The 11,367-nt window shown below is 34.4% G+C and overlaps 1 protein-coding gene across 1 annotated transcript; it reads left to right on the forward strand.

The window, feature by feature from the left end:
* The first annotated feature begins 577 nt into the window (after positions 1 to 577).
* On the forward strand, positions 578 to 8,287 carry LOC103029156 (zinc finger protein 135). The gene is made up of 3 exons (XM_022687084.2): positions 578 to 673; positions 2,255 to 2,750; positions 3,236 to 8,287. The coding sequence occupies exons 1-3, from the start codon at positions 671 to 673 to the stop codon at positions 4,129 to 4,131; spliced, it is 1,395 nt and encodes a 464-aa protein (XP_022542805.2). The 5' UTR covers positions 578 to 670; the 3' UTR covers positions 4,132 to 8,287.
* Positions 8,288 to 11,367: the final 3,080 nt, after the last annotated feature.

Raw genomic sequence — 11,367 nt, forward strand, 5'->3', positions numbered from 1 at the left:
TATTTATAGTGTAGGGAAAGGTGTGTCGAAACTTTAAGTGTAGTCTTATTCAAAAATATATTTTTATATTAATATATTTAATGGGAATCTTCTGTAATTCTGAGTTCAGAGTTATAATAATATTATACAATAATTGTTATTTTATTATTATTATTATTATTATTATTATTATTATTATTATTTTATTTATTTATTAATTTATTTTTATTTCACTAATACTTCTGCTAAGACACTAATACTTCTTCCGAAATTTCCCTCGGGGATCAATAAAGTATCTATCTACTACTACTACTTCTACTACTACTAATAATAATAATAATTGTTTTTATTATTACTACTAGCAGTAGGATTATAGTAATATTATTATTTATAATAATTATTATAATATAATATTATTATTATTAAATATAATAATAATAATAATAATAATAATAATAATAATAATTTTCTGTAAAAAAAAAAAATATATATATATATATCGCTTCACACGTGTCAGAATTTCCGTCCACCAATCACATGCCGTTCCCGGGTCTACGTGCCCTGATTGACACTCGGCTCAGCCAATCAGAGAGGAGATATTTGTGCGAGGTCTGGACACGTCAACAAACAAAGATGGCGGCGGCGTCTGTGGGAGAGTGTGGGATCAGGCGGAGCTGATAATAATGAGATTATGGTGAGTTTAAATCACTATTTATACAATAAACGGACTTTAATCTGCGTTTTAACTGTTTTTATATCCTAAATAAGATTTTACCGGGCTGTTCTCCCCGGTTCTGACTGTTCTCTGTATCAGAGAGTGGAGATATTCAGCTGCAACTCTGGAACTCTGTTAGTTTTGGGGTTTATTGTCTGATTTTAATGTTTATTATCTGATTTTAATGTTTATTACTGCAGTAATATCAGTACAGGAGGAGAAGAGGGATCTGGAGTTAACTCTTACTCTGATTTATTAATCCTCTTCTTTATCAGAGATAAAGCTCAGAAAAGCTTATAATAAAAATAATAATAATAATAATAATATAATAGTTATAGAATTGTTAAATGAAGTTAAAATGAACGTTTTTCTCTTTAAATCAGTTCTAGAATGGAAGACTGTAGCTGTCTGGTCAGTTATATTGATATTGTTGCTGAATAATGAGAGTTCAGTACATAGAAATAGGTCATTATTTTTCTCTTTGCTGTGTGTTCACTATTGAAAAGAATATTAAAATGCAAAAAAAAAAAGAAATAACACTATTAGAATGATTTAATAATATTAAAGGGTTTATGTATATTGCACACGAGTATATTTAATACTTATATACTAATAATTGTGTATTGATTATATGTATATTTTTAACTGATTTTATGTGAATTATATCTTATCGCCTGAAATGTTTATATAACGTGGATTGATTGAAAGTTAGATGGATGGATTGATAGATGAATTGATAGATTAATGGATGGATTGATGGACTGATTGATGGACAGATTGATGGTGGAATTGATGGATAAATTGATGGATGAACTGAAAAAAAATTGTTGGGTGGATTGATTCTTTTTTTGTTGTCATTGCACACAGTATTAGGACCGAGATATTAATTTAATTATTTGATCAATGGGATTACCCCTTTAATGTGATTTTCTTAATGGGATAAGTAAACCTGTAAATAACTTTTATATAAAAGTGATTTTCATATTTGACACTTTTGCTTATATTTAACAGAAATACAAGTAGGTTATGTTTACACTGTGTTCATATAAAAGCTGCTGTAAGTGGGGATTAGTTTAGGAACTCTTTGAAAAGATGTGTCTTCAGTCGGCGTTTGAAGACCGCGAGTGACTCTGCTGTTCTGACATCCAGTGGAAGTTCATTCCACCACCTTGGTGCTTTTTTTAAAACCGTATCGCCGAGCCCTACATAGTACAGTTTTTTGTATTATTTTTTATGTGTACTGTATTATTATAGCTGGTATTGTTAGTGATATTTACTAATCCTCATTCTGGGTGCAGCAGTGATAAAGAATTTCACACGGATTTGTAACAGTGACTGTGTTGATTTAACACCAGTGCAGTAATTGGTCGCTGGCTGGATCTAAGAGTAGCAGGTCAGTGTACAGTCTACAGCTCACCAAACAATCTTGGAGAAAGAGTGGACAGATAGAGTACTGACCGATGCTGTAAATCCAGTAGATAGCCAAAACTCTGGACTACTGGTTCAGATCTATTTTATTTATTCAACAAATGTTTTTTTTTTCTTCATATTTTTAAAAAGGAATTGCAGAACATCAGACCTTCAGTTCTTCCTGAAATGAAACCAGTACAGCACCAAGAAGACTCAAGTGATGGAGAACAGGATGATATGGACAGTGTATTAGTTGTTATTAAAACAGAACCAGATCATCCAGAACGAATCAGTTTTGACGCTGAAGACCACAGTGACCCACTGCTGCTGTCGGGGAACGCCTCCAGTCCGACCCCCTTCATTCCTACAGGGAGCTGGGAATGTGAATCTGAAGGGGAAGACCAACACACATATCGAGAGGATGAAGATGAAAATGAAGAAGAGGCTGAGGATGTACGAAATTCATTGGTTGTTATTAAAGTAGAACCAGAGGAACAAGAACTCCAGAGTTCCATTGGTGACTACGACCTCCATCATGCTGAGACTGGGCCAGACATTGACCTGCAGGGAATGCCTTACTATTCTTACTGTGAGGAGGATCCAGAGCACGAGAACAACAGAACATCTGCAATACAAAATACTTCAGGTCAGTAAATAGCATTTAGAAATTATTAATAGATGTTTGTTTTTCTGTTGCTTTTATTGTCATTACATCTGAATACAGGTACACAGTGTAACGAAATTACGTTCCTCCTTAAATTCCTGTATTGTTGTAAAAACCTGATCTGAACTCACAATCTTGCAAAAGTTCGTTATCTGCGCGCTAGGCTTTCCAAGCTCCGTGATGTTTCCTGACATCATTCCTAAGTTTTACTTTTTAGATGATCAGCGAAAATGTCTGATTCAATGTCAAAAATGCTCGTTTCGCTACCATGGTTGTGGTGCTAATAAATTGATAAATTACCCAGCTATGGTCAGCAACCTAACTGAAGCTCAGTGATTACCTGTGATTACCAGCAAAAGAATAGGCAGCTTGCCTGTTTCTATGGGTGCAGCACACAGTTTGCATTGAAAATGTATTGCTTATTTATCCTTTTAATAACCCTAAGTTTGATTTTTTTACCATTTCAGGTGAGCGCAGCCAACCGACCGAAGGACAACACAAAGGACTGAAGTCTTTTTGCTGTTCTTATTGCGGAAAGATCTTCTCCAAATCGTCTGCCTTCTACAGACACATGAGAATACACTCCGGCGAGAGGCCTTTCCAGTGCACTCTGTGCAACAAGACCTTCACCCAGTCCACTTCCTTCAAAATCCACCAGAGAATACATACCGGAGAACGGCCTTACCAATGCTCCGAGTGCGGCAAGACCTTCAAACGCCTGGACAACCTTCGAATTCACCAGAGGACTCATACCGGAGAGAAACCGTACAAGTGCTCTCACTGCCCAAAGACCTTCACGCGGTCGCATATCCTTCAGAATCACGAGAGAATTCATACCGGAGAGAAACCGTATCAGTGTTCCTTCTGCTCTAAGAACTTCACACGGTTGTGTATCTTTCAGATACATCTGAGGACTCATACCGGAGAGAGGCCTTACCAGTGCACGGCCTGCGGTAAGAAGTTCGTAGACCTTTCGAATCTGAAGAACCACGAGAGGATCCACACCCAGGAACGTCCGTATCAGTGTTCCCTGTGCGATAAGAACTTCATACAGTTATCGGGACTCACCGGCCACATGAGGAAACACACCGGAGAGAAGCCTTACCAGTGCACCATCTGCGGGAACAGATACAGCGCATCGTCCACGCTTCACGACCACAGGAGGAAAAAGCACATGCCCTCGTCTACGACTTCAACCGTACTGCTGTCAGAACCTACAGTTCTACAGCAGCTCGAGACACATGATGAAGTGGTCTCCATGAGGTATAATGACTTAAATATGATCCCTATCCCACTTGAAACTGGAACAGGTATTGACTCTTCGACAGGTACCTCAGATGTCCAGGTGTTCTTGGATTGCTGAAGCTATGTTCACATTGGTTTCCCAAAAGAATCTTAGCATTAAGAAGCACATGTTAACATGGTTAATGTGGTTAAGTAGTCAATGTGAAGCTCGCCCGACCCTCTTAGGGTCTCCGCATACTTCCAGCGAAACGAAGTTTGTGAGGTTTGCACAAAGTCGAGCAGGCTTTCGCAAGCTTTCAAGCTGGCATACTGTCTCGTAAACTCCACAACTGCAACGACCAATCACAGGCGTTGTTGCGTAGTGTCTTCGGCCGTGCAGTTCGCCCCGCTTCCATTGTTCGCTGAAGCCACGCGAATGTCATCTCTAAATGAAGTATGCCGAGGCCTTTAGAAACATCTTAGTGCTAAGAATCTTTCGGGAAACCCACTCCAGATCTGTTGAGATGACTGTTTGCTTTATATTTGCCAATAATCTGATTGGATTTGCATGTCTGGACAGCACAAACGAGTCTACATGGGTTGCAGTGTCATGGAGTTCGTAGTCAGTAAATAACCATTAGCGGTTTTCTTGGAATTTCTGCACTTTCCTCACTCTGGAGTTGAGTTACGTTGAGTTTGTTTTATGTAGCATTGCGAGTGACTCAATTGTTACATTGAACCTACCAATACCAATATGTAAGAGTCCATTTGTAACCAAATGTGGTTTGGATCCATTTTGCATACATTTCTTCATTGGATTTGATATAGATTCTGAGTGTTTAGACTGTCAAAATCATTCTGGATGCAAACTAGACACGCCAGAAATCATATTGGAGTGGATAGGCCTCTTACAATAATATTTTGTGGACGATATATCATCCTGATGATATCAAACAATATTATTCTCATATTAAACACAGTTCATTTTCAGATTTTCAGTGAGACTGAAAGAACGACAAACAGACATTTGACCAAACGCCATTCCTCCAGTGGAATTAAGATGTTTTCTTTGTTTAAGGTTGCAACCATACAATGAAATTGCAATTTTTTTCAGAGAAGAAGGAATATCGCATCCTTAAAAAAGCAGTCTATTCACATTTGAAACTGTCTATTTATTTCGTATTGTTTTGTGTTGAAAGACCATTTAAATGCCACTGACACTAATAACTAATATTATTATATCATAACAGAAATTATACAATTTTTTTAAGACAACGAAATTGGAAAATTATTCATAGATTTGAAAATATAAACTTTGCACTTTGTGTATGGAGTCACAGTTATTGAAGCACTTATTGGTCATTTAGCATGACCGGCTAAAATACTGTTCACTGTTGTATATACAGCTCTGTAAAAAATGAAGAGAGCACTTCAGTTTCTGAATCAGTTTCTCTGATTTTGCTATTTATAGGTTTATGTTTGAGTAAAATGAACATTGTAGTTTTATTCTATAAACTACAGACAACATTTCTCCCAAATTCCAAATAAAAATATTCTCATTTAGAGCATTTATTTACAGAAAATGAGAAATGACTGAAATAACAAAAAAGATGCAGAGCTTTCAGAACTCAAATAATGCAAAGAAAACAAGTTCATATTCATAAAGTTTTAAGAGTTCAGAAATCAATATTTGGTGGAATAACCCTGGTGGTTTTTAATCACAGTTTTCATGCATCTTGGCATCATGTTCTCCTCCACCAGTCTTACACACTGCTTTTGGATAACTTTATGCTGCTTTACTCCTGGTGCAGAAATTCAAGCAGTTCAGTTTGGTGGTTTGATGGTTTGTGATCATCCATCTTCCTCTTGATTATATTCCAGAGGTTTTCAATTTGGTAAAATCAAAGAAGCTCATTTTTAAGTGCTCTCTTAATTTTTTCAGAGCTGTATGTGAACGAATATATGATAATATATGATAATGTATTAATGTGACAGGCCTAGGAGTGAACAAGTTTTTGAACAAGTCAAGCTACAATGTTGCATCAAAGACGATCAAATGCAAAGACGAATTTCCTCGTTTGAGGTTGTTGAGGATGCCACCATCCAATACAATTGAGGTTTCTGAACCTCAAAGAAAAATGAAGGAACTTCTCTATTTAATCTTATTTATTAGGAGTCTAATCAGTTTCTAATCAGTTTTGTAAAGGCCTGTTTTTTTTTTTTTGTCTTCTTATTTTTGTCTTTATTTACGATGCAAGCTGGCCGCCTGCCGTTCAGTCTTGCACCAATCACTATTGGTACCATTTTTTTCACTTACAACTCACAAGTTTAGCATAGCCAGTCCACCGCCTGCTTGTTTTTGAGGGAAATTGAAGGAAATCCGCTTATATTTGACCCAATTCTGGGTCTAATGAGCTAAAAATGTTCAAAGTCTGCAAGTTCAGACTTTTTAATAAATACAAATATTTACATTAATAGATTTCTTGCTTGTAGTGTTATTACTATTATTGTTGTTTTTTGTTATTATTTATTTATTTTGTTTGTTTTAGTTCTCTTAGTTCTCTTTCATTTTTGATGAAAAACCCAACAATGGCCATAATTCATCCAACCAACAAGCCTTTTCTAATTTTTCTGATATTCATACTATTTCAGTATTTTAGCTTCTTAAATTCCTAATTGCATAGATAAACTAGCAGTAAAATGGATTGATCACAGAACCCTCAATGTATAAATAACTGTATAAAGCATCAACACTTTTTGATTAATTCATGTCCATTCAGTAAAATTGAAGCAAAAATTGTCTGTCATGTTGTTGCCAAATCATTTAGTAATTCAGATGTATTGGAGCCGTTCTGTTCAATAAGTCTTTCTGTTCAAGTGATTGAACTATAATTAAATGCTAATTTAAGTTTTGACCAAACTGAGAAAGTGATGAGAAAGCAGTGTAATATATATTTTTTAATATGTTAAAGTATAATTAATACATAATAATTCACACTACATACTGTTAAACAGTAATCACACAGAGAACAAACCTAATGATGTTTAACCCTCCTGATAAACTGACACTTTTTAGAATTAAGAAATATGCAAATTTGCAACATACTATACTATACTACCTTTTGTCGTTGTGCCATATTATTATAATGAATATGGAAGTGAAAATTAAGTAATTTAATATGTTCGCAAGAAATGATTTATTGGGAATATTTAGCGTAGAAACTCCAAATTCTAAATGTCTTTTTTTTTTTTTTTTACAAAATTGAAACAAAATGTCATTGACTAAAAACTCTTCTTTTTGATGCTAAAACATGCCTCCCAAGGATAATTCTGCTGTTTCTTATTTTTAATTATATCAAGGATGGTTAATAATAATAATACAAATATGCAAATAATAATTTGTATAAAAGAAATTGAGAATGTTTTGGCCATTAAATCTTTGCCATTTTTATTATTTCTTAACTGAGATCAATACCAATCATATTTCATATTTTTACTTGTTTTATTTATACAGTTAAGTGTAATTATTGTTTTTCGTATATTTGTATGTTTATGCTGTATATGTTTTTGTGTATTTCTTTTAAAAATATTTAACTTAATTTAAAAATATATATATTATCAGTTATTAATTATTATTCATTATCAAAATGTTTGGACCAGAAATCATATTTGTGATTTTTTTTTATGTTCATCTTTCATATCATAATAGCATAATTTCCCAGAATTAAAGATCACTCTGTATGTATGCCTTGTTTTTAAATGTTCTACATTGTGTACAAAAAATACTGGAGATCAAATGTAATGCATAACCAACAATGTACATTTAATTTTTTTATATAAATATTTTGTGCAAATTCATTTGACGTCAAAATAATAACATGATTACATGTTCTAGAGTGTTCAACAAAGTGCATTAATAAAGTTTCATACAAAAAAATATTATAGTTATGTTGACATCTGATACAAATAGTATTTTTTAGATATTTGGAGAAGCAATATGCTTTTTCCATTAATAAAGTGAATATTGTCAATATTTCAAAGGTACCTTCCCCAAACATGTCTTTGGTGACCAAAAACTTGGCCTTGGAGTGTGAATCGATGTTTCTGATTGGTTCGGAGAGTGCATCTATAGAAAGTCTGTTAATAGATTTTTTTCAGTGGTTGATGTTATTTTTTTATTTTCCTGTTCATGAAGATTGTTTCCAGATCTTGCAATTCAATTTTATATTCAATTTTCTATTTTTTAATTTTGCTTTGATACTTACAGAAAAATAAACTTCTAAACGTTACACTGACTATCTATATTTAGATATCTGTTATCTTGTACCAAACGCTTTGAGAGCACTCCACATAGTTATTAGAGACCGACCGATATGGGTTTTTCTAAGGCCGATGCCGATACCGATCATTAGTGGTCAGAGTCAGCCGATGGCCGATGTGACCTGCCGATTTTTAGGGCCGATATGCTATCGTATTATATTTATTTGGCATGCTTAAAATCATACTAGTAAGAGGAGGAACAACAGTTGTAAACTTCACACAATTTATTGAAAATAAGGTTAGCATTTTATAGTGACTTTAATGTTACTATATCACTATATGTTAATAAAAAAAATATTAATTTTATTTAGATTGTATTATCCATAACATTTTATTTTATTCATTATATAACATATGTTCTATATACACTATATATTCATGTTTATAGTAGAAATATTATGTTGGCTATTATATAAAATTTACTGTAGGGGCCTACTAATTAACAAATGTATGACTTGTTGCAGTCTGTTAGTCTATTAATTATTCATTTTAATATGTTTAACAGAGTGCAAGAAGACTTCCATAATGTGACAACTTTAGATAGTTACTCCAAAACGGCAAAGCTCATTTCTTCTTCAACTCCATGCAGTTGAAAACGAATGGACATGGGAGGACAATGTTATAAAATGTTCACATTAGGGCTGCAGCTATTATTTTACAAAAATGGGTGACGTTTAAATTAAGAATAAAATTATAAATAATGCAAAAACAGACAGGTGCTGTAATTTAAATATAGCTTTATCTGTTTTTTTTTTCTTCTTCAAATGAGCTCCTTAGCCAGAGAAACGCGTCTCATCAGCTGTACTGGAGGTTCGGTGCGTGAGCGGAAAATGAGTTGAGAAAGCTGAAGAGCGCGGACTTTATAGGTTCAGGATAAAATGAGCTTTTATCAGAAAAGTCTGGAGGGGGTTCTAAAGTAGAACCCGACAAAACAGAAAATTCTGCTCATCGTTTCATTTAATATCTAACAGCGCAAACCGCTTTAAACGGGTGAGTTTTACAGCAGAACAGCAGGAGGCGGCATGATTTAATGTCTGTTTGTAGTGAAGGAAAAAGAGATGTTTTATTTTAACTCCATTATTTTAGAAACTATTTGTTTTATTAATTCGTTTACAATAAAGCTTATTTATATACAGTGTTGGGAGTAACGGCGTTAAAACTAACGTTACTAACGCCGTTACTTTTTTTCAGTAACGAGTAATCTAACTAATTACTATGACTGTAACTATAACGCCATTACCATTTCCGACACCCCGTTACTGCACGTTACTTTAGCCGCTCTATGAACTTTTTTTTTTTATTTCGCTTTGCCCTGGTTAACCCCTCCTCTGTCCGGTGAACTTGAGCTTCTGGCCGATGTGCCTGTGGTTTGGCGTGGTGAAGTGAGGCAAAATTGTGACGATTTGCGTGCTCTAATCAATTCAGTGATTGCCGTGGACAACCCAAGTTCCGAATTAAGGACGTTAAGCTCTTTTTAGCTGCTCCGGTTTTTGTGGTGCTGCTGCTTTCTATTTTAGAGCTTAGATTCTCTGCCCGAATCCCACCTGACCTGAGGACCGACCCGAAATCAGGCTCCTATTTTTATTTTATATAAAGCTCTGGTGTGATAATCACAATGTTGCTAAGTAACCAATTATTATTGTTCACTAAAGCAAACGAAATAGCGAAAATTGAAAGTGAAAAACATTTGTGTTAACTGAATCTAATAAAAACGGTAATTAAAAGGAAAAACATAACTATCTCGAACTGTATTTTGTGTTTATAAAACTAACTAAAACGAACTGAAATTACTGATAGAATACCCTCATTTTTGTGTTTAATTTATTTATAAGCGCTGTTGTACAGCGGAGTTGTACAGCGGGAGTTGTTGTGCCGAGCGCGCGGCACTCGTGGTCCGTTAGTTCTTGTGTAAAGCGCTCGCGCTAGCAAGCCCACCCTAAAATGAACAGAAAAAATAAAAACAAAATAAAATTAAACTATAATAAAAATGAAAACTGTAATCACGTAGCTCTGGGCGCACGTGAACGCCTCCGCGTTTGACTTGCAGCATTGTGTGTAGCTGTTCTTAAAAATCATTTAAATTAAATAATAGTTCTATGCTTCTATGTTACAGTGTTAATTAACATAATTCTGATTATATTTCGCTCATTCAATCAGCCCGAAAACAGACAGTTTATGGGGCGGATCGGGTCAGGCTCATAATGACAGTTTATGGTTCGGGCTTGGGCAGAATGTGCACGGGCTCCGGCTGGGTTGGATTTTTTGGGCACGATCTAAACTCTATTCTCTTTTGGTGAAGCTGTTATATTAATACCATTTTAACGGGCATTAAATTGTTGTTTTTGTCCATTATTTTGTTTTATATATACATATTTCTTTTGAGTGTGGCTTGGTTTGTTAAATTTCATCCCCAGACGCGTTTTTCCGCTTTTTTCAGTATTACAAGTTTTAGTAATTTTCTTTGGTTGTGTGGAGAATTTCGTTTTATTTTTTTGAAATTCGTTAGATTATATTTTTGTCAGCATTTTGGGTTTATTTTCGTTTGTTATTTTTTGTTATTTTTCTAATAATAATAGTAAATGCATAATTGATTTCCTTTTTTTGACGGGCGAATAATAAAAAGTAACGCGATAGTTACTTTTACTGGTAACTAATTACTTTTATAGTGGAGTAACTCCGTTAGTAACTCAGTTACTTTTTTGGAGAAGTAACGAGTAACTATAACTAATTACTTTTTCAAAGTAACGTGCCCAACACTGTTTATATATAAGGAGAAGTACAGTCCTCTAATAATCCTGACTAACCAGTAATTATTATTTCAGCACAGCTGATGCTGCAAATATCCTTAAACAGTTTTAGTCCTGCCCTTTTTCATTTCGTCTAAAAATAATTTAAATACTGAAAATATCAAGTGTTAATTTGATTTTATTTACTTAGATTTTCGTTTCTGAAGAAGAGACGTCAGTTATTTTATACTAGAGCTTGTAGATAGGGCTTGCCTTGCATAGTCAGGGCGCATTCCAAATGCACTCCTGCCATCAACGCTAAGCATAGT

The sequence above is a fragment of the Astyanax mexicanus genome, chromosome 21, assembly GCF_023375975.1.
Source record: "Astyanax mexicanus isolate ESR-SI-001 chromosome 21, AstMex3_surface, whole genome shotgun sequence".
Taxonomy (NCBI): Eukaryota; Metazoa; Chordata; class Actinopteri; order Characiformes; family Acestrorhamphidae; genus Astyanax; species Astyanax mexicanus.